This window comes from Poromitra crassiceps, assembly GCF_964638095.1.
Source record: "Poromitra crassiceps genome assembly, chromosome: 5".
In the NCBI taxonomy this organism is placed as follows: domain Eukaryota; kingdom Metazoa; phylum Chordata; class Actinopteri; order Beryciformes; family Melamphaidae; genus Poromitra; species Poromitra crassiceps.
Genome location: NC_139642.1, coordinates 52,967,541 through 52,992,540, shown reverse-complemented (window position 1 = coordinate 52,992,540; position 25,000 = coordinate 52,967,541). Strand labels below are relative to the sequence as shown.

The window sequence follows — 25,000 nt, the reverse complement described above, 5'->3', positions numbered from 1 at the left end:
CCTATCAATATCCCAAAGTTCCTATCAATATCCCAAAGTTCCAAAGTTCCTATCAATATCTTAAAGTTCCAAAGTCCCTATCAATATCCCAAAGTTCCAAAGTTCCTATCAATATCCCAAAGTTCCAAAGTTCCTATCAATATCCCAAAGTTCCAAAGTTCCTATCAATATCTTAAAGTTCCAAAGTCCCTATCAATATCCCAAAGTTCCAAAGTTCCTATCAATATCCCAAAGTTCCTATCAATATCTTAAAGTTCGGGAGGTACGGTGGTGCAGTGGTAAGCACTATCGCCTCACAGCTCGAAGGTCGTGGGTTCGATTCCCACCTGGGCCGATGTGAACACTGAAGGAATGCGTCCGCATGTCCTCGAGTGCCCACCACCCGGGTGGGGGTCGGCAAAATGGCCTTTCTGTGTGGAGTTTGCATGTTCTCCCCGTGCCTCCCGGGGGTCTCCTTCATATAGGAACCCCCTTCACAAAAACATGCAACATCCTGGTTGCTTATATGCTTCCTCCTCTGATCGTTAAGGGCGCCTGTTCAGAGGGAGGGGAACTGGTTGGAATAGCGTGAACCTCCCACGTGCTATGTCCTACCGGTGAAGTTTCCTCGGGCAGGTGAAAAGAAGCGGCTGACTTGACTGCCCATGTCTCGGAGGATGCATGGAATCAGTCTCGGCTCTCCCCAGATCGGCAGAGGATGGAGTAGCAACCAGGATTGAGTAATTCAAATGAGCACTAAATGGGGGATAAAAATGGGATAAAAAATCGGGGGGAAAAAAAAAAAATATATATATATATATATATCTTAAAGTTCCAAAGTCCCTATCAATATCTCAAAGTTCCAAAGTCCCTATCAATATCCCAAAGTTTCACCAGTGCTCTCTCCACCACCACACATATAACCCACAGCTGAATGGAACAAGTTCAAGCCTCTTCTCTGGGGGGTTGTCTGAAGGCATTACGGGAAATGTAGGAGATCACTAACTGCTGTACATGTAGATAAGGCAGGTCATAAAATAACTCCTGGAATGCATCGAACATCACAGACTGATGATATATAAATTATAACAGTCTAACTCCATCACCTTGATTGTGCTTTCCAAAATGAGATTGTATTCCACATGGTTTTAGTCATATTTGCATTTTAATTGGGACGTACCTCACATTTAAAATTCCTCATTTCACATCACATTTCTGGCATCTTCAAGTCAGCTAAGCTGAGATACATTCTTGTAAAGGGAAGAAAGTCGTGAAGAAGATAGGCTCCAGGCTGTGCTTTGTGAATGAGCGACAGGGGCTGCATCTATTTCATATCAGCGCATAAAATCCCTCAACACCCATAATCCATTAAAGCACTCAATCAGAAAGTGTTCAAAGGAGAGATGCCGGTGTGCATCACCGCCTTATCAAGTGGGCATGTCGCAGATGTTTGGTTAAATCGGGCTCGTACGTGGAGGAGGAGAACATGGCAAAGAATGGAGGTGTAAGGGAGAAGAGACAGCAAATATGCATGGGAGGACAAAGTGTCTCTTACGCACTCGAGCCGGTTAGATATAGATCATTGCCTTTATTGTCCAAACGGCATCACAAAATTCAGTTTTACGGCAGGGCATCACGCACAATGACACAGACGCAGGGAGGATGGGAGATAGGAGTGGGGTGGTGGTGGGGAGGAAGGGTTTGGAGTGAGAGGATGGTAGAGATGGGTGGTGAGGAGGAGGAGGGGGAGCGGCGGAGTGCATATTGAGCCAAAGAGGACAAAAGAGAGAGAAAGTTATAGAAGTCAGGAGGAGTTGTGGAAGGTGAGGAGAGGACGCGGGTAGCAGAAGAGGAGAGATGGATAGATTGAGAGGATGGGTAGAAGTGGGGACATACTGTAGAGGACAAGATTCATCTCATTCTGGTCAAGTGGGCGAGATAAGGAGGATGTGACAGAGAGAGGGATGAGAGAGAGAGTTTTGGACAGAGATGAATCAGAAGGGTATGAGAGAGAGAGAGGGGGGGGGGCGAGAGGGGGGGCGGGCGAGAAGGTATTGACAAGGAGAGAGATGAGACAGACAACGGGGTGAGGGATGAGAGAGAGGAGAGGAGAGAGATGAGACAGACAACGGGGTGAGAGATGAGAGAGAGGAGAGGAGAGAAAGGTGTGGGATGATACAGAGAGAAGATGAATGGAATCCAAAAGACAATAGCCTGCATGAGGCAGAAAAGAGGGAGTAGTAAGAGAGATAAATAGACTGAGGTGCAGTGATAGAGTGATAGATAGGTGATAGAGTGATAGATAGGTGATAGAATTATACATAGGTGATAGAGTGATATATAGGTGATAGAATTATACATAGGTGATAGAGTGATATATAGGTGATAGAATTATACATAGGTGATAGAGTGATATATAGGTGATAGAGTGATAGATAGGTGATAGAGTGATATATAGGTGATAGAGTGATATATAGGTGATAGAGTGATATATAGGTGATAGAGTGATATATAGGTGATAGAGTGATAGATAGGTGATAGAGTGATATATAGGTGATAGAGTGATATATAGGTGATAGAATTATACATAGGTGATAGAGTGATATATAGGTGATAGAATTATACATAGGTGATAGAGTGATATATAGGTGATAGAATTATACATAGGTGATAGAGTGATATATAGGTGATAGAGTGATAGATAGGTGATAGAGTGATATATAGGTGATAGAGTGATATATAGGTGATAGAGTGATATATAGGTGATAGAGTGATATATAGGTGATAGAGTGATATATAGGTGATAGAGTGATAGATATGTGGTAGAGTGATATATAGGTGATAGAGTGATAGATAGGTGATAGAGTGATAGATATGTGATAGAGTGATAGATAGGTGATAGAGTGATAGATATGTGATAGAGTGATAGATAGGTGATAGAGTGATATATAGGTGATAGAGTGATAGATAGGTGATAGAGTGATAGATAGGTGATAGAGTGATAGATAGGTGATAGAGTGATAGATATGTGATAGAGTGATATATAGGTGATAGAGTGATAGATATGTGATAGAGTGATAGATAGGTGATAGAGTGATAGATAGGTGATAGAGTGATAGATATGTGATAGAGTGATATATAGGTGATAGAGTGATAGATATGTGATAGAGTGATAGATAGGTGATAGAGTGATAGATAGGTGATAGAGTGATAGATAGGTGATAGAGTGATATATAGGTGATAGAGTGATAGATAGGTGATAGAGTGATAGATATGTGATAGAGTGATAGATAGGTGATAGAGTGATAGATAGGTGATAGAGTGATAGATAGGTGATAGAGTGATAGATATGTGATAGAGTGATAGATAGGTGATAGAGTGATAGATAGGTGATAGAGTGATAGATAGGTGATAGAGTGATAGATATGTGATAGAGTGATATATAGGTGATAGAGTGATAGAGTCATAGATAGGTGATAGAGTGATAGATAGGTGAAAGAGTGATAGATAGGTGATAGAGATAGAGTGATAGATATGTGATAGGTGTTAGAGTGATAGAGTGATAGATAGAGTGATATATAGGTGATAGAGTGATAGAGTGTAGATTGATAGAGTGATAGATAGAGTGATAGAGTGATATATAGGTGATAGAGTGATAGAGTGATATATAGGTGATAGAGTGATAGAGTGTAGAGTGATAGAGTGATAGAGTGATAGATAGGTGAATCAGGGAAACAGACACAGAGGCAGCAAGTGAATATTCTAAGAGATAAATAAGTGTGAGTGAGAAGGAGGAGAGAAAGGCAGCCGAGAACACGTCAGAGAAGTGTGTGTGTGGGTGTGTGCATTCGTGCGTGCGTGTGTGTGTGTGTGTGTGTGTGTGCGTCCGTGCGTGCGTGTGTGTGTGCGTGCATCCATGCGTGCGTGTGCAATCAACTCCCTGTCGGCCACCTGCCTCAGTGTCACCTCTATGCCTTCCTCTTTGTCAGCACTCTTGTCTACATGCCAATGATCCATTTATGATGCTTAAGAGCGAGGGACCTTGTCAAGCACGGCGGGCGCAATTCAAGTCAGCGGCGTACAGAAACCACGTAACCTGCAGCCTCGGGGCGGGCGGGGCGGGGGCGGGGTCTCTCTTCTCTCACTCCACTTGAAAGTTCAAAAGGTTGCTTGATTGGGGTTTCCCGGGATCAAAACCCACTATATTATTTAATAAAAATCAGAGGGCATGGATGAGGAGAAAGTCCTTCGTCAGTGTTCTGGAAAGACATCTTGTAGATACAGTACGTGGTTTGGTGCAGCAGCAGCTCAGTAATCTGTGCCATCGATCATGGCGATGGGCTTTGCCTCACTGCCTTCTGGGAAGGCTCCCTAATCGCACACTGAACTGTTCAACAGAGACAAACAAGGGCAAAGGCAGCAACGCTTTCATGCTGCATGTTCACCCCAAAGTCAAAAACACATATTTTTCCTCCTCCCCGTAGCGATCGAGATCGTTTTGGGGCGAGTTGCAGAGTTTTGGAGATATCAGCTGTACAGATGTCTGCCTTCTCTCCAGTCCTTTTAGACACACATACAGGAGGCATCTGGGGGTGGTGCACAATCTGCCAGGCTCTTGGAGGTGCAAGGTCCACATTGAGAAAGCAAGACGGAATCTGAAATATTGCTCTTTTTCGGTTCTAGCGCAAAAAATATGATGAAGTGATTTAGTGCAGGGACCTGCAATAACCACATCTTATGAAAAATGAAGACGGGACCTCCAAATATTCGTGTTTTTTTTGTAGTCCTGAGCCACAAAAAGGAGCCTCAGAGAAGACCACGTTAAAAATCACTGTTTCCCCAATGGACTTTGGTGGAAGGGCCTGCAGCTACAGTAGCTGCACTGTCACTAATGTTAGCTCAGCCTGTTTCGAGATGAGCAGCTTGTAAAGAATTTAGGTTAGGATTCTGTCAGTGTTCGTTGTTCACATGTTTTCTTTTTACAAAGAGATTAATTACCGGCTGGGGGGGACACCATTTCACTTTTTTATGTATGCAAGTATGCAAGCGAGTGACAAATAAATGAATCTCGATCTTGAATCTTGAATTATATTTGAGGTCTCCTCTCCAAAACACCCCCTCTCGGTAATTAAAACCAGTAAAAAACACTCAATAAAGCAGTTTGTCAAAACTGAGCGTCTTTCCAAAGCACCTCAGCGGACACAAACTCGGGTGGCGGACGGTATTGTAGAAGAAGATTGGCTTACATTGGCATGTATTTTATGAGGAAATGATCATTAGTGTCTCATTAACTCTCATTGCGATGTAGCAGATACAAGAACCAGCACGGTCACGTCCTCTATATGTCAAACATGACTTCACCTGAACCAATGACTCAAACAGGTGGCTTAATGTTAAATGTCAGACGGATTAAAATGTAGGCTATGGAATTTAGCCTGACTAACTGATCGTTTGTTATGAATATTACAAAGATCAGTTAAAGATGGATAAAATATATAGATTGGCTGTGAAGATGATATGAAGCGCAGTGGCTGTGTTTACAAGATGCATGAACCATTAGGCACAGCTGACAGGTGTGTTACAGTCAGGAGCTTACAAACACATTTTTAGATGTTGTTTTTTTTCATCACAAACTCCTGCAGTGGAGACTCTACTCTCCGACCGTCATCTGGTTTAAAACAGCAGCAGCTTGTTGAGCCTTACGCCGCTGCTGTGCATTCTGTTATTAATTATTCATGATAATTGGCCACCGCTCTGCAAGGCACAATAGGCTACAGTACATTCAGTGCAGCATTTTTCAATATTACTGTCACTGAATCAGGCCTCCACTGCATTTGTGCCTTCAAGTAGGTGAGTCTCACAGCGTCCAGAAAGCCCTCACAGCCCAGCAGCTTGTTCATATGATCTATTATTATAATTGTTCATTTACGGGACAAACAGGACAGGATTCGGGATCTTGCTTGTAATTGGGGGACTGTCCCGGATTTTTTGGGACGTCTGCTCACGCTAGCTGCTAGCTATCTCCAAAACTCGGCAACTCACACCAAAACGATCTACCGGTAGATGGATAAATAGCACTACAGGTAAGAGGGAAAATATGTATTTTTGATTTGAGGGTGAAATGTCCCTTTAAAGTGACACTAGGCTTGGGTGAGGAACCACTAGACTAGAGGAAATGAGAGCATCTTCAGTCTGATAAGTTTCTCGTAAGTATCTTGGCGGCACGGTGGCTCAGTGGTTAGCACTGTTGCCTCACAGCAAGACGGTCCTGGGTTTGAACCCTCCTGTCAGGCACTGGCAATCAAACAAACAGGAGTTGGTCCCCGGGCGCTGAACTGCGGCTGCCCACTGCTCCTAGTTCTAGGAAGGTTCCTAGTAGAGGATGGGTCAAATGCAGAGGATGAATTTCCCCATGGGGACAATAAAGGATAACTTAATTTAACTTCAGATTACCTGGGACTTGGACCTGAAATGGAGTGCGTTGTGTGTATATTTCAGGAATAAGACAGGCATACTGGGCTGGAGGAGCGAGAAGATGGAGACGGTGAATGGTTATGAAGCCAAGGTAGATAGAGCACACACACACACACACACAGACACACACACGCATGCGCGTGTGTGCACACACACACACACACACACACACACAGCTCACTGTGCCTGCGGGTGACTCCTACACGGTGAGTGAGCTCAGATAAGCTGTTGCTGTCAGAGCAAAACGTTGTTTTCACAGATGAACAGCCACAGCTTTATTTGCAGGTTCACTCCCAAAATGAACCATTCTCAAAATTCAGAATCATTTCAAGAGTTTTTCTTATATGAAATCGTTTGACGCTTTTAAAGCTATAACCCACATGTTTGAAATATGGACTGATGAATTTCAGGTAGCGACATTTGTCCAAAATGGATGTACTGGATTGTTTTGGATTGGCACCTGACATTTTCAGATAGGATATAGGATTGAATTCATTGATGTGACAGTGCTGACACTGGGACTATTATGATTATCATCTATCTATCTAAATGTATCTAGATTATCTATCTATCTATCTATCTATCTATCTATCTATCTATCTATCTATCTATCTATCTATCTATCTATCTATCTATCTATCTATCTGTCTGTCTATCTGTCTGTCTGTCTGTCTGTCTGTCTGTCTGTCTGTCTGTCTGTCTGTCTGTCTGTCTATCTATAACGCAGACACGTGCATTACCTCATGTTTTCTTGGCCCCCTGGAGGGGATCGATGGGAGCCAAGTGTTGGACATCTATCACTAGCTGTTTGAGAAGCACTTCAGACAGGCTCTACACTGAAAACACCCATCCCTGAAAAGCATCTCTTTTCTGCATCATTGATTCTGGATTACAAATGTAAACAGACAACTCCCGTCCAGCTGCTCCTCCTGACCGCTTTTTAGCCGTCCTTCCTCCAGCGTGGATTCACACAATTACAAGCAAGAGAGGTTATTTCGAAGACATAGGAACACACAAAGTGGAAACATGAGAAAATAGCATTCTAGAATGTTTGCAATTAAGGTATCTGAAGCCGTAGATAGGATATATCTATAGTAATTACTGTGTATGCCACAAAGTTAAATGCTCCCCCCTCAAATCTGACTCCTTAAGGTCGCTGATAGGGGCAATAACAGAGTGACAAATAGGTATTTCTGGGAAGTGTATCACTCCCTCGTGACATCCCTGTCGCTTTTTCTCCTGCTCTCCTTTAGGTGTATGGAGCATCCAATGTGGAGCTGATCACCAGGACCAGGACTGACCACCTATCAGACCAGAACAAGACCAAGACCAAAGGTACATGACCACACTGCAGCTTCAGTACTGTTGCCTGGGTTCAGACAGGAATTGAGTTAGTCTGGCATATGCAAATGCATTTTCTACGATTTCACCAGCGATTCACCAATCAGCGGCGAGCGGGACTAACGATTGACCAATTAGTGTCAATAAATAGCCCAATGGGCGGGACTAAGCCGCTGTCAAGACTGCGCCGAGGTTAATAACAAATATGGCCGTCTGCTCGAGGCTGTTTTAAATGAATTAAAAGTACCAATTACTTTTAAATCCGAAGCAGCACACTGCTTGGAGGGCATTTATTCAAAAAGATGTTGTTGTTTTGTTTTTTACGTTTGCCCAACTGAAGTAACTAACATAAGATCCAGGCCGATATATGTTGGTCTCTAGTGATTGGTTGGAATTCCTTAAACAGAATGCAATCTCAGACTAGAAGATGGAAATGAGTGTAACAAATTGACAATTCAGTCTGATATCAGGCTATCAGTACCGCACCACAGCATCAAATGACAGCATTAGATCTCGTCACTTCTGGAAGACCAATGGCTTCAATTCCATAGGTGAATTTCTCCAAATCCCTTTTGTTCCAAAGGAGGGCTGAGTCTAATTGGAAAGACATTTCCAGAAAATCAGTCACTGATGAATAATGGCCTTTTAGTGGATCTCTCTGCACAGCATGAGATCACCCAGAGGTTCTGGCTAACAGCCCTTAAAGTTCAGTAGCCCCGTCTCGTTTTCTGGTTCCGATCATAAATCAAACTGGATTAGCAGGCTTCCCCGGACCGCTGCTGTGAGCCGGGATCAAGCACCACATGCTCGAGCTCCGCTCTCCCAGGTCAACCATCACATGCTCCTCTGAGAGCTCCATCACATGCTCCTCTGAGAGCTCCATCACATGCTCCTCTGAGAGCTCCATCACATGCTCCTCTGAGAGCTCCATCACATGCTCCTCTGAGAGCTCCATCACATGCTCCTCTGAGAGCTCCATCACATGCTCCTCTGAGAGCTCCATCACATGCTCCTCTGAGAGCTCCGCTCTCCCAGGTCACGCTCCCCGTCTGCACTCCGCTAATATGCATGAGCCAAAGTGTTCTTGAAAAAGCTACGCCGACTCTCGAATGACTGACCTCTGTTTGTCCTGCCCTCGGACTAACTGTCGAATGAATGAATGAATGAATGAATGAATGAATGAATGAATGAATGAATGAATGAATGAAAATTTTATTTACGTGTCAGGACAATTTACATGACCCATCCCACATGGGATTATCAGACACATCAACATACAGTTATTTCCATATCTATTACGGTGCATGAACAATACAAAACCGTACAAACACACACACAGCACACGCGGCATCAGCAGCAAAACACAGATTTAACTACAATGTATATTAAGTAAAATATATGAATTATCTATCATATGTCATCTTTTTCCTCCTATCCCACGCATGAGAGATATATTCAGAAAAAGCAAAGATGTTGTCAAAGAGAAATTCAAGTATGGCACCTTCTTCAAAATCTAACAGGTTTAACTCAGGGGAGTGAACTTTTTTAAATAGTATCTCTCGTAAGTCATGATACAAAGGGCAATACAAAATAAAATGAAATTCATTCTCCACTTCCATCAACTCACAATATTCACAAATCCTATCCTCCTCCGCCGTCCCTCTGTATCTGCCTGTTTCAATATGTAAAGGCAGGATACCACATCGTAACTGAGCACATAAGGACCTCTTACTTTTAGGTAAATTAAACATCACATATTTTTCACATTTAAATTCATTTTTAAATAAACAATAAGTTCTTAATTTTGGCTTCTGCCATAATTCTTCAGTCCAAGATTGTAACCAGTTAGCACGGATCTGAGATTTGAACGACTCTACATTTATACACATTCTTTGAGAGTAATATTCTCCAAAACCACACTCCTGAAACAAGTCATACATATCTGAGACCCACTCCCCTTCAACAGACAAGTCCCAGAAGAAAATCTGACTAGCAACCCTATTGGATGGTAGGTCCAGCAATCTATTCCAGAGGTTCACCATACTGATTTTCCATCTGACCACACAAGAGTCCCACCCCATTTCTCCACTAACTGCTGGAAGAGGAGCATATTTATGAAGACCCAAAAAAAAGCGAATTGCCCGGTTCTGGATACGCTCGCTTAACAAAAAACGTTTACCGCCCCAAATACCAGAAACATAATCTAACACAGGGCATACACAGGAGTGATACAGTTTTGAATAAGTAAGATAGCCCAGGTCCCTCAGAACTTTGGTCTTACCTATAACACCTCCTAGAGCCCTGCTTGCAGAGTCTGCCAACATAGAAACACCAGGCAAAAAAGACAAGTGGTCATCCAAAAATAAACCCAGGTACTTGTATTTGTCAGTGAATTCAAGCTGTGTGTCACCAATAGAAAACACAAACTGACTTCTTGCGACACCCGGCTTTCTGAAGTGCATTATTTGTGTCTTCCTTTGGTTAACACACATCTTCCACCTGTTACACCACTCGTTAACACAATTCAACATCACTTGCAGATCTTCTTCACATTCTGAAAGCAAAATAATATCGTCTGCATAAAGAAGGATGCTTAAGAGTACCTGGCCACATGAAACCCCTTTCCCCAGTCATTATTTTGATCAGCGCTACTGTATATAAAGAGTGACAGTCTCTTGGGTCAAGCAGAGCAGCCCATCAGTTGGCCAAACGTCAATATTATCCTCAGCTAACCACAACACCGCTAACACTAAAGCTAATTGATAGACATTTCCATTGCTTTGACATGAGTGTCTGTTGAGACTCTGGCTATAGTGAGGACACTCACACCACCGGTCTGCTCTGAGAGTCCAGCCACACACGTTAACCATAGAACCTTCGGGGGTTTCTTTATCGATGTAGTCTGAAGAGCCCCCGAAGGTCTCTCAAAGCCCTGTTCCTAGAGTGTGAGTTATTGTCACATAGTTGCAGTCAGATCATTTTTAGCTGCTGGGTTAAAAAAAAAGTGCCTGCCGGTGAAAGTTGAAACGCCTCGCTGTCAGGTGGAAAGGAAGCGCGGCTGGCGACTGCACATGTATTGGAGGAAGCATGTGCTAGTCTATGGCTCTCCCCAGATCGGCAGAGCGGGTGCAGCAACGTCCGGGGACAGCAGGGGGAATTGGCCAAGTACAATTGGAGGAAAAACATGATAAATCCAGAAAAAAGTGCATCTTTTTATCTGATGAAAATAAACGCCCAGCCATTTGCTTTTACTTGCTTTGCTTTCAATTAACGTCACAGTATAAATACACAGCCATTTTTCAGCAACCTCCACTTGTCACTGGCTCGTTCACTTTGATTTATTTGTGCACAGAACACACACAGTGTGACTAGAGAATTGATCATTCAGTTCTATTTAATATTTTCTCCTGTCCTGTAAGGGACATTTGTAGTAGGATCACATCATAAAGTAAAAACAAGAACAAAGTGTACGAAAATAAAGATATTAAAAACATTACAGCAAAACACATCAATTCTCCCTCTTCTCTCTCTCTCCTCTTTTCCCTTCCCTCTCCTCTTATTTTTTTTAAAGCTTTATATAAGTTATTGTTCAATTCTGTTTATTGACTTAGCTATATTTAGCTAGACACATTCTCTGTAAAGTCCACTGAGACATGCTTGAGAATTAGCGTTAAACAAAATAAACTTGACTTAACGTGACATAAACAAAGCACGTCAACATACTGTATAGTGTGTATACCCATAGGCCAATACCAGCTGAGCAGACCAGACGAGGACAGGATGCAGTAAAAGGTCACTCACCTTCATTTCCTGCTGAGATGAAGCGTTTAATTGCAGTGGGGATCAAATATAAAATGAGTCCATGACTTTTTGTCTCTGGAGTTCTGGCACTCAAGCGGCACCCAGAGGGCATCGACTCAGCTACTGGGAGTGTTTGAGTTCATACGTTTGTGTATTGAAGTAGCTGCTGTGTGTCTCTGTGTGTCTCTGTGTGTCTCTGTGTGTCTCTGGCCAGGTGGGAAGACTCCGCTACAGAACTTCCTGGGGATCGCAGAACAGCACATGGGACCCAACAACGGGGTGAGTCCATTAACTACATGTACTGTATGGGCTCTGCTCACATTGTGATGTACTGTATGGGCTCTGCTCACATTGTGATTGCCTGGACATTCTTATAATAAATCATAATCACCATCGTCATCATTAGCATCATCATTATTATATCATGCATGAGTCCTGGTTGCTTGCATTCCTGCAGAGTATTCACTCGGAAGCACCGATCTGCTCTCAAATATTGATCATACCGTTTTTAATTGGCATCTGCTGGGGAGCGATCTATGACTCATACTGTACATAACATTACGTCATTTGGCAGACGCTTTTATCCAAAGCGACTTACAATAACACATTTTTGTCAGCGATAGCGCAATCAACTATGCAACACAGTCTATGACAACTACAACATCTGAAGGAATAGTGGTAAAGTTAAGTTGGTAATTTTTATTTATTTATTTATTGTTTTAGAGAAAGAAGTTATCTGTATCTCCCTCCTCATCCTCATCCTCCCCTCTCTCTCCCTCTCTTCCTTTCACTTGTTCCCCTCACCATCGCCTCTCCTCTCCTTCTCACCTCTGTGTACCCGTACCTTGCTGTCCTAATGCTAAACTGCCCAATCTGTGTCTAAATAATATACAATATTCATTCAAACGCAGCCTATTTTACTCACTCTTCTTTGGTCTCACCAAGTCCTTTAACAACGTAGGCAGATTTGATGCGATATGATGCGATATTTTGCATTGTTTTCTATGACGTGATTTTTCTATGACTAGTGGACCCCTGGGAGTTAGACCCCCCCCGGGTCTGGAACACAGTGGTCTCCTCCGGGACACACTCAAATTCATCATAAATCACTGATGATTGATTGACTTAACAACAAGCCTATCGAACCCCAGCAGATGTATGTCAATACAGCCTAGACACCCAGAACCTCATGTTTAAGTGGATGTGCTTTATGAAAGAGCAGGCACTCTTAATATCTTTAATATCAGAATCAGAATTCTGATTGTGATCTGACCTACCTGTACTCTGTCTTCCTCTGTTCCTGTCTTCTCTCTCCCCCTCCTCTCCCTCTCTCTCTCCAGGCCCTGGTAACCCAGATGTCGTGTCCCGCGGTGACCAACCCTGCAGCGCTGACCGCCGAGGAGTACTTTAACCCCGGCCTGTCAGGGGCTCACAGGGACATCGGCCACCCCTGCCAGCTCACCACCAAGACCCAGAGGTGACTCAGTCACATACTGACCCAGACAGGCAGAAAGACAGACAGACAGACAGACAGACAGGCAGACAGACAGACAGACAGACAGACAGGCAGGCAGACAGACAGGCAGACAGACAGACAGACAGACAGGCAGACAGACAGACAGACAGACAGACAGACAGACAGGCAGACAGACAGACAGACAGACAGACAGACAGGCAGATGGGCAGACAGACAGACAGACAGACAGACAGACAGACAGACAGACAGACAGACAGAGACAGACAGACAGACAGACAGACAGACAGACAGACAGACAGACAGGCAGACAGACAGGCAGACAGACAGACAGACAGACAGGCAGGCAGACAGACATACAGGCAGACAGACAGACAGACAGACAGACAGACAGACAGACAGGCAGACAGGCAGACAGACAGACAGACAGACAGACAGACAGAGAGACAGACAGACAGAGACAGACAGACAGACAGACAGACAGACAGACAGACAGACAGAGACAGACAGACAGACAGACAGACAGACAGACAGACAGACAGAGAGACAGACAGACAGAGACAGACAGACAGACAGACAGGCAGACAGACAGACAGACAGACAGACAGACAGACAGACAGACAGGCAGACAGACAGACAGACAGACAGACAGACAGACAGACAGACAGACAGACAGACAGACAGACAGGCAGACAGACAGACAGAGGCAGACAGAGGCAGACAGACAGAGACAATCACTGTCTGCACTCTAACACAGAGCTGTTGCTCGATGACTCATGAATGATATACTGTATCATCTGTGGACTTGTCTCCTTCCCCAAATGAAAAAGAAAAGTGAACCCTGCAGTGTCTCTTCAAATAGATTGTGAAGAAGGGAGAAAAGCTGGTGTGAAAATTTGCGAGGAGATCGAAGAGGGACTTAAAAACCGCCTGGGGTGTTCAAATAAGACACAGTACAACCAATGCAGTGTTAGCCGAAATCACTGCTTGCTGTGTCACAGCACTGCTGCTAACGCTAGCTGCTTTTGAATGGCTACCCTGGGATCACATTGACATGATAGGTAACAAGTGACAAGTTAATAACAAGTGGCAGGACTTCACGGAGATCGTCTCTGAGCGTGCGGAGCAGCCTCTCACTCCAGCGGTGATTATCGGACAAGTTAAAACAGAAGCATCGATTGGCCTCGACCGAGACACGACTCAGCAGCTTGTGGACAGTTGTCGTTAGCAGATGCGATCGATGCCTTTCTGTGTTCCTGGCCAAGCAACCAATCACCTTTCTGTGTTCCTGGCCAAGCAACCAATCACTGGAATGACGACATAAACCGCTGCAATTATACTCCAAGGCTGTGCGGAATCCAAGCTCACCGCTGTGTTTGATTATATTCACCACCAAACGGTTCCCTTGTCAGACATTACTGGACAGCTTATTGGCCTGCTCGCGCGTGTGTGTGTGTGTGTGTGTGTGTGTGTGTGTGTGTGTGTGTGTGCTCATATGCGTGTGTGTGTGTGTGTGTGTGTGTGTGTGTGTGTGTGTGCTCATGTGTGTGTGTGTGTGTGTGTCTGTGTGTGTTTTCCAGGTTCAAAGCGAAGCTGTGGCTGTGCGAGTCCCACCCTCTCTCCCTGGCAGATCAAGTGGCGCCCATCATTGACCTCATGGCGATCTCCAACACCCTATTCGCTAAGCTGCGTGACTTCATCACTCTGCGCCTGCCGCCCGGCTTCCCCGTCAAGATAGGTGAGGGGGGAGAGGGTGAGGGAGGAGAGGGTGAGGGAGGAGAGGGTGAGGGAGGAGAGGGTGAGGGAGGAGGAGAGGGTGAGGGAGGAGGAGAGGGTGAGGGAGGAGAGGGTGAGGGAGGAGACGGCGAGGGAGGAGAGGGTGAGGGAGAGAGGGTGAGGGAGGAGAGGGTGAGGGAGGAGAGGGTGAGGGAGAGAGGGTGAGGGAGGAGAGGGTGAGGGAGGAGGAGAGGGTGAGGGAGGAGAGGGTGAGGGAGGAGAGGCTGAGGGAGAGAGGGTGAGGGAGGAGAGGGTGAGGGAGGAGAGGGTGAGGGAGAGAGGGTGAGGGAGGAGAGGCTGAGGGAGAGAGGGTGAGGGAGGAGAGGGTGAGGGAGGAGAGGGTGAGGGGGGTGGATGGATGGATGGATGGATGTCCTTCACGTGGCCGACCCGAGTTTGAATCCGACCCGTGGCCCTTTGTCGCATGTCATCCTCTCTCTCTCTCTCTCTCTCTCTCTCTCTCTCTCTCTCTCTCTCTCTCCCCCCCCCCCCCCCAAAAAAAAAAAAAGGTTTTTGAATTTGAGGGGAGGAAACAAGGCCTTGAAAGGTTTTGAAAATTGACATAAGACATGGGTCATTGAAGGTGCTTGAAGTTATACATTTTGTGCAAGAATAGAAATAGAAATTCTTTTGATTTTTTTTTATGTGTAACACAGCACAGTTGAGAAGTGTTCACACATTCAAGTCTCTCTATTTTTAATTGATGTCTGGGAGCTTCTGTAAAGCCTGCTAGTTCTCATTATAAAAATGATCAGTGTTGCAACAGTAATTAACCCTGAGCCATGTCTCAAACTATGCCTTGTTGGGTCCCCTGCAATTGGGCCTGGAAAGGTCATTGAAAGGTCCTTGAATTTGATGTTTAAGAAGGTGTGAAGGTGAACCCTGGGATGGAGGGATGGAGGGAAAAAAGAAAGGAAAGAGAGAGAAAGGGAGGCAATATGCAGCTTATCACTAAAAATAGAAGAATGGATTTGTGGAGGAATGGATATGAAGTGAGATGGTAACTAGAGTCATAATTTGAGTCTTTTCTTCATCTCTCTCTCTCCGCTCCCCCGCAGAAATCCCGATCTACCACATCCTGAACGCCAGGATCAGCTTCAGCAACCTGAACGGCTGTGAGGAGGGCCCGGTGCCCCGGGGCGACGCCGGGGAGCCGGGGGAGGGGGACGCACAGAGGGACACCCCCAGCACAGACACCCCCTCCCCGGGCAGCGACGACTCCAGCGTCTCCAGCTCCAGCTCCAGCAGTGAGAACACACACGCACGCACACGCACGCACACACACACACACACACACACACACACACACACACTGCATTTTTATTATATTTCTGATACACGTTGGAGCGCACAATCACTGGCCATTTAGTCAGGCCTTGCTCACAGAGTTGGCATGTAGCCTCTCCTCTCTCTCCCCAGAGGGTTTTCATAGTCCACTTCCACAGCTGATTCCAACTCTGCACAGCTGTGCTCCTCCACTCTTCCATCAGTAGCTAACGAATGGAGCTCTCCATGGAGCTGAACCTGTGTTGGCCACTAATTAGCCATTTTTCCCAATTTAGTATGCCCTAATTACCTAATTGAAAACTCTGGCTCCGTTAGATCATCCGCAGGGGTGCTCTTAGCTGTGGCCCAAGACAATTTCTGCTCACACATACACAGACACATACATGTAACTCACACAGACTTTTTATACTTATTATAGGATGTGTAGACTATTAAACTAACCTGGCAACTGTGATATTTCAATCTTGTCGTCTTTCAGTGGAATCATATTATGATGACGTGATGATATTAAGCTATGAGTCTAAATTGATGATAACAAGCAAATTTGGTAGCAATATTATTTAAAAATGCCATTTTGGCTTGACATCACATACTGTATAACATGGGTTCAGCGGGATGAACCATATTAACCCATTGATACCTGATGCAGCATTTGCGTGTATATCCCTCATTTGTGTGTGTATCCCTTTAAGACCGCGAACCGCGTGACGCGGTTTCGCGGTCTTAAAGGGATACACACACAAATGCTGCATCAGGTATCAATGGGTTAATTAGCCTTGCCTGTGTGCGCTGCAGTGTGGTGTGCAGGTGGAGACATCCCAGCCTGTGTGTTCGAGGCCCCGCAGGGGTACAGCCTGCTGGGCGGCAAGCAGACAGACAGCCTGCGGGAGGACGACGAGGACCTGCTGCAGTTCGCTATACAGCAGAGTCTGCTGGAGGCCGGCTCCGAATACGACCAGGTACTGTGCGCTTTAGAGGTAGATAAGCTCTAGAGCAGTGTCCCGCCCGGTAAGACAAGAGCGCGACCCCCGCCTCCCCTCTCTGGGGTGAATCTGCCTCACGCACCGGTGTTATAGTGAAAGCTGTGACTAGAGAGGTGTTTGGCCGGAAAGGGAAACCAAATCAAACAAAACGCTAGGCGGGCGTGGAGTTAAAGACAATGACCAAAGACCAATGACCATGCACAGATATGAACATTTTGGCCGATACCGATATTAACATTGCTGTTATGCAGGGTCGGCGCCAGGATGAAATGACTGAGGGGGCTGTTATAACTGGCGAGGGGGCTGTTTTTATTTATTTTTTTATATGATATTTTTATATCGTAAAACATAGGTTATATACCCGCTATGCCTATTTCTGGACTTTTTAACCATAATAACCTCTGAAAAGCGCAATAACAACACAAGAAAGACTACTATTCAAAATCAAATAAAACATTTATTTCACAGCAGCAGATTAAGGCATTAATAGAGGTTCAAGGGTTCATAGGTTCAAATTTAATAAATAGCTACATCTCTGACACCTTGTGACAACCAAAGCACAGCAAATAGCGCTTCCCTGCCAATTCTGAAACAACAGAGCTATGTTTACAGGGGGTAGCCTACATCAACTTAAACTGATCAAATTTGATGAAGACTGCAGAAACAGCAGCCTAAACATGTCAGGTACAAACATTGCCTAACTGGCCTTTATAGATGAACTATTCTTTAAAAAAAAATTTTTTTTTTTTTTTTTCAAGTGAGGGGGCCGAAAATTGAACTGAGGGGGCTAAGCCCCCTTAGGCCCCCTCGTGGCGCCGGGCCTGCTGTTATGGCCGATATTTACCGATGTCGATCCTGTATGATCTGTATAAAAACAAGTTTCTATGATAATCACATTTTATACATACTGAAAAACACATGTAAACACTGTAATTTTGAGAAAGCGATGTCTTTCTTTATTGCCAAAACATCTGGAAAAGCCCATAAATCATATAGATTTACCGCATTGTTTCCTCTCATATGAAAAATTTGGCCAATACCGATATTACATGTAACATTGCTGTTATTTTGCTCATAAGACCGAGACTATTAAAAGATTACTAACGTCAGTTGATACCGATATGATTGTGGATATATTGTGCATCCCTACCAATGACGCCATTGTTCCTTCACCTTTGACTGATGTTTTCTTTCTTCTGCTATGTTCTCCATGTTATCCACTGTTCTTATTTTTCTAGTATCTATTGTAAAGCACGTCCTAACCACAGTTTAATTAGAAAGGTGTTTTACTTACTATCTATTAGGGGTGTGACGATACTTCATATCGCAATACAATACAGAAAAATAAATGGCGATATTGCTACAATTTATTCTGCTGTAGTAATCACACATGTCATTACTCTTTGTAATGACATTTTAAATGGTTTACATTGTAGAAAGCCATTTCCATCACTAGAACCATTTGTGGCTCAGAAATGAAGATAATTCTGCCAAGTCATACATTGTCGTCATTGAACCTTTATTAGATATCACATCGTGGTTGTGTATTGAATCATGAAAAGTACTACAATTGAATATTCAAAAATGTATTTATATCAATCAAAGTCGCTATAAATGTACCTCAGTGCGTGCTCAGGATAGGGACAAGACAGGACTTCGGGTTCAGGTACAAATGAAAGCAATAAACACACAAAGTCAAACAAGGCCAGTCAGTAGTGCAGAAAGTAACCAGTTTTAAAATAAAAACAATCAATATCTGAGTAAAATCAATACGTAGAATAAACTGCCTGTGATTTAGAGGCCCAGTCCCATCGAGGTGAACGCTGCCTCAGGATATACTGTTGCTTTGATGCTGGTCCTGATAGTCCTTGGCTTTCCTCCAGAGGGAAGAAAGAAATATAAATAGGCTTGGTGAGGGAGAGAGAGAGAGAGAGAGAGTATGAGAGAGAGGCAGGGTTACAACTGATTGTTGTGTGTAGAATCCATAGAAAATGGCATCACAGAAAAAGTGGCAATATGTATGCTTTTAGCAGAAACATTATGAATGTAGCCTATATAATATGTTTTTCAGCAACAAGTTGTAACAGATGTACATTTATACTGTACATTTACATGCAGTGTTGTGCCACTTTTTCAGAGTGCTCTCAGTATTAATAGTAGCATCAACAGTACGTTTTAATATCGGGCCTCGGTGAGGAGTAAGTGTGATTGTATTGCAGAGCCATGGCTGGGATATCAGCAGTCCACTTAAAATTCAGTCACTTCATAATTCATAACAGAGGCAGTCAGCAGTCTAGAGCTGCTTCATCGTACATTAAGGGTAAAAAGCCTTTTGGAGGATGTTCTCTACATCAACCTAGACAGGGGACGGTGACATGCAGAAGTCGTGTGCTGGTAAACGGATAGAACGGAATTAAATCATGTAACGTTGCTCGGGACATCCAATGTTTTAAAAAGTTATTTCCGTGTTACAAAGTGATTGGCTGAATCTCCAGTTTGTTTCAGTACGGAGGATAACGGGGGAGATTATAATTCCCGGTAACGTGACAAAGGGGCGTAGGTTTGTTAGCGGCCATTCTCATCGCCGTTCAAACTACTATTTTTGACAAGAAGTTCCCAGAAGATTGCTAGACGGAGATATACGGACGAACTCAACGCGTTCTACGCTAGGTTCGACCCCTCTGCCAGAGCGCCTCCCCTCCTCCCCCACCCCTCTCCCCCTCTCCTCCCCCCATCACCCCCCCCCCCCCCCCCCTCCCTCACAGCACGTAACAGGATGTGAGTTGCCAGATCTGCATGAACTGTATAAACAGCGGTGCCTCAGGAGGTCCCTGAAGATCATCAAAGACACAAACCATCCCCACAACAGCCTGTTCTCCCTGTTACCCTCAGGGAGAAGATACAGGGTTCCAAAAGCACGCACAAATCGCTTGAGGAACAGTTTCTTCCCGCAGGCCACGAGACTCCTTAACATACACAAATAGTGTAGTAGCCGTACTGTACCGTACTGTAGCTGCTACCATAACGTATGTCTAATGTTTAATTGTATGTTTAATAAGGAATATGCTATTTGCACCTGTATGTCAAATACGCCGAATTTAAAACGCCGAGTTTAATTGTATGTTTAACAAGGAATATGCTATTTGCACCTGTATGTCAAATACGCCGAATTTAAAATGTTTAAGCACATCTAAAGTATGCACATGACATGTGCACCTATGTGCAGTGAATATGCCACTGTCTCTGACTTGTCTTATCACTATACTGCCTTATTGCTTGTTGTGTCTCTTGTTGTTTTTGCACTCATATGCCCTGTCACATTTGTACTATGTTGTAAACGGAGTCCACAGCACAAGAATTTCACACGTGATACTTGTACCATGGAGTGACAATAAAAATCTTGAATCTCTTGAATCTACAATTGTCTGGGAGCCGAGACTAACATGACCCCCTTTTTTTACTTCCTGTGCCTACTTCCTATGTGAGTCTAGGTGACCATCTGGGAGGCACTGACCAATAGCAAGCCGGGAATGCACCCGCTCTCCTGTGACCCCAGTCGTCTGGACAGGTAACCTCTTTTTCTTTCTATCTTCAGTCATTTTGTCATGCCTTTCCTCTCCCCTGCATCCCCCCTTCCTCCCTCACTGTCTTCCCGAGGACAGAGACATGATATCCTGCTGTACTGTGTGTGGACAGAGACATGATGTCCTGCTGTACAGTCTGCTGTGTGAAGACTACTACTGGTTTCTCGCACTCTTCCATTGTGTTTCTTCCATCCTGCCATTCTTTCTTTCCATGTTTGACTCATATCCTGTATTCCTGCCCTGCATCCTGCTATTCTTCTCTCAGCTCCTATCTGCTTTCACAGTCCACTCTGCTGCTGTTGACTTTAGCCTGTCCATCCACACTGTCATCTTTAGCATCGTGCTCTCTCTCCCTCCCTCTCTCTCTCTCTCTCTCTCTCTCCCTCTCTCTTTCAATTCAATTCAATTCAATTCAAAATTTTTTTTTTGTCCACAATGTGGAAATTTGTCTTCGGCTTCACAGGTTTGCTTGTGTACAGAGAGGAATACATTACATTTCAACATGGGAGACAAATACATTACATTTCAACAAACACCAGGGTACACAGTACAGAACACAGGGATTGACAGGATGGAAGCATAATACAACATGGAACAGGGACACACATACAGGCAGTGATAACGGACATGGTTCTTATGTGGATGGGGTTTATGAATTTAGCAGGTTTATTGCATTAAGGTATGAAGGATTTTTTGTAGATGTTTTTGGTTGCAGCGGGGACTCTGTAGCGTCTTCCTGAGGGCAGTTTTGTGAACTCTGAGAAGAGGGGATGTGCTGGGTCAGACACAATTTGTCTGGCTTTCCGTTTCGCTCGTTTTTTATACATCGGTCCCAGTTGCTCCTGGTCCTTTCCAATAATTTTACTCGCCATGTTTGTTATTCGTGACAGCCTGTTTCTATTCATGGCTCCTAGATTTCCATACCATGTGCACATATCAAAGGTCAGGATACTTTCAACAAGGCTCTTGTAAACTGTCTCTAGAATGGCTTTGCTTATTCTATATGTATCTTATTTCCTAATTAGATACAAGCGTTGCATTGCTCTTTTAAATATGTAGTATGTTTTAAATATTTCTCTCTCTTTCTCTCTCTCCCCCTCTCTCTTTCTCTCTCTCTCTCTCTCTCTCTCTCTCCCTCTCTCTCTCTCACCATTATCTGTGGACGGATACACAGGCAGGCCTGCTATCTCTCTTTTCTTGTCATTTACATAATTTCACTGGCAAGGAAGTAATGTACTGTATGCACATCCCAAGTCGCCATGTCAGGTGTCTTCATATGAATGGCGGAAAAATGGTTACAAAAAAAGGGCAAAATATATCCTCACAATTTTGCACAAAAATGGAAATTAAATCCATGAATCCAATTAAATTGTCACAGTTTTGTAAAGGCTCGGCTCCACGCGGAGACAGGCAGCTTCAAGAGTTAAAAGATCACCCTTTGTTTATTCCAACAACACAACTTCACTTGCTAGTTGTGACAGACCACAAAATGGAATTGCCCCCTAGGGTGTATGGGAAACGTAGTTAGCCAATCTACTAACAGTAGCTTGAATGTATAGTAAACACATAATACTGTAAGAACATGGACGAGATCGCCGTGAATTGTCTGTAATGTTGTGAAATAAATGAATGCATAATGATCGTGAAACCATGAATTTTTCCTCAGACTGTAATCGTACCATCAAAATGATTGATGCATCCCTAGGTCAAAGGTCAGGCGACGGAATACATAAAGCTACATAACTCTCCCTCGTCTTTCTCCTTCCCCTCTCTCCACCTCCCTCCCCGCGCCTACGTCCAGGACGCCCCAGCACAAGCCCCGCCCCCCCTCCAGCCTCTGCTCCACGCCCACTAAGAAGCCTCCGGCCGCCTGCAGCTACGACCAGCAGCTCCGCATCGCCATGGAGATATCTGCCCGCGAGCAGGAGGAGGCGGAGCTCCGGAGGCGGCGGGAGGAGGCGGAGCTGCAGCGCATCATCCGGCTGTCACTCATGGAGAAGTGAGGGGGGGGGGCGGGGCGTCTGGGTGAAGACTGTGTGGGAGACGGGGCGGTGAGGGCAGCAAAGGCGTGGCTCGTATGGTTAAAAAGGCTACTGTAAAACCAGAATAAAATGTCTGCATGTTGCGTTTCTGCAAACCAGGGATTCGTTTGTGAACCAAAAATATGTTGCATATCAACATTTCGACAACTCCTCCAACCACAGGAGTGTTTCTAATGTAAATATGAAAATGACAGTTAACTTTAAAGTGTCACTGCGTGCGGAGGCAAGTGGTAATTTACAGCACTATAGAAAAACATTACAGGGAAAGATGGCCCTCATCCCCGGTCCAGCTCTCTACCTAAAGGAGACATCCAGTCTCCCTTCTTTCCCTGCCTACAGTACCAAGACGAGGGTCGCAGGTTCGAGCCCCCCGTGTTACCTCCCGTGGGCGGGCCTCTGCACAGGCACAGTTGGTTGTGTGTCTGTAGGTGGGAAGCTGGATTAAGGGTTATTTATTTAAATGTATTTTTTGGTTCGCAAACATTGAGATGCAGAAATGTAACATGTCAACATTTTATTCTGGTGACTGAACACCGAGGTTCCAGCAGCTCGTTTTAAAAGGCACACTGAGCAGGGTTTTCCCTCTTTGAAATAGTATCAACTCCAAAAATGATCTGGACTTCTTGGTAGTCTGTGACAGTGTGTGTGAGCACGCCTGCTGCCTGGGGGTTTTCTGATTTCTGAATGTTCGGGACGTTTCTGGGCGTCAACCTTTTGGCGGTGGGGGGCGTCGCCTAAATGGTTTGATAGAAAAGCGAGCGGGACGAGGGTTTAAATGCACATGGTTAGTCTTCTACTGACGGAATGTAAAGCCGAGCCCCCTCCCCTTTCTCTCCCACGGCTGAAGATCCGGACTCCTCCCAGGAAGCCGTAAGTGGGCGTGGCTGTACGGCCTGAGACGACAGCCGGGGAGGGGGGAGTGGTTCTCTCTGGTGCCACACGGCACTTCTTGAACAGTGCCAGTTTACAACCAACACCCCATCCAATACAACTACCAATCAGTGGAATGCCTCCTTTTCGACTGACCAACCGTGCTACAATGTATGGTTTGTGTGTGTGTGTGTGTGTGTGTGTGTGTGTGTGTGTGTGTGTGTGTGTGTGTGCGTGTGTGCGTGCGTGTATGTGTGTTTCAAAACCAGCTCTCTGTACGGGGTCAACAGATCACTTTCTATCTGTGTCTGAAAGTGTAGTGCGTAACTGTTCCAGCACGAACACACTGCACGCCAAGTCCGACTCCTTGTAACACTGCACCCTGGTGTCTAGTCTGATACTGCAATGAGAGAGAGAAGAGAAAAAGAAAATGCTTGTGTTCAGTAACAGCGACAAGCCGGGACCAGTGATGGGGAAGAGAGTTGGAGTTTGAATGTCAACCACAAAACCATCCGACTTCCTCATGTTTTTTAATGGAAAAATATAAGAAAACAAGATTGCTAAATTTCTTTTTGATTTGCACAAAATCCAGATGTACTGTACTTTGCTTGTAAGTTGGATCACATATATTCTGACTGTTAATGGATCTAGTGTAGTGAACAGTTTGAGCACAAAGTATACTCAGGCCGGTTCTAGTTTCAGCCTGGTGCCAGACTGAAAGGGGTTTTACACGTGGAGCACAGATACCAATGCTGATCCGGTTTAGTCATGGCTGCAGTAAAAAAGCACTATGGGACTGTGAGTGGGTTTGCCGCAGGCCTTTGTGCAACACTAACAAAACAGGGACATGCTGCCAGTACTGTGCTATAGAGAGATGTTCATGTGATTGAGAGCGATGTGAGATTGTAAGTGTGTTGTGGCTTCTCCTTACATGAGCAGATGACTGTATTTGTGTGTAGTCATGTTACGTGTAGGTACAATATTTCAGCATGGCCTGCACCATCTGTACGGCTCAACTGTCCAAGCTGAGTCTAGCCTGGAGTCCAGCAACATCACATCCCACAAGCTGAGTCTAGCCTGGAGTCCAGCAATATCACATCCCACAAGCTGAGTCTAGCCTGGAGTCCAGCAATATCAGATCCTACAAGCTGAGTCTAGCCTGGAGTCCAGCAAGATCACATCCCACACTGTGAGAGGAAATGTTCCTGTGACAAATTGGGATGCTAATTCTGTTGTTGTTGTTCTGTTATTGCATCCCAAATGGCACTAAGGTTTGTCCGACGATACATACTGAGAAGAAAACTAAAGCAACTATATATATGTACAGTATATATATATATATATATATATATATATATATATATATATACTGTATATACTCCTACATTG

The 25,000-nt window shown here is 44.6% G+C and overlaps 1 protein-coding gene across 1 annotated transcript in view; it reads left to right on the top strand.

Moving 5' to 3' along the window:
* Nucleotides 1-22,702, top strand: part of ankrd13b (ankyrin repeat domain 13B) — a gene marked incomplete at its 3' end in the record, with an annotated part of 57,316 nt that extends 34,614 nt beyond the window's left edge. The window contains exons 7-15 of the mRNA XM_083637224.1: nt 6,478-6,544; nt 7,707-7,788; nt 11,810-11,874; nt 12,936-13,072; nt 14,650-14,807; nt 15,904-16,092; nt 16,928-17,091; nt 20,607-20,683; nt 22,501-22,702. Coding sequence (XP_083493350.1) covers nt 6,478-6,544; nt 7,707-7,788; nt 11,810-11,874; nt 12,936-13,072; nt 14,650-14,807; nt 15,904-16,092; nt 16,928-17,091; nt 20,607-20,683; nt 22,501-22,702 — 1,141 coding nt within the window. The remainder of the gene's footprint in view (nt 1-6,477; nt 6,545-7,706; nt 7,789-11,809; nt 11,875-12,935; nt 13,073-14,649; nt 14,808-15,903; nt 16,093-16,927; nt 17,092-20,606; nt 20,684-22,500) is intronic.
* Nucleotides 22,703-25,000: the final 2,298 nt, after the last annotated feature.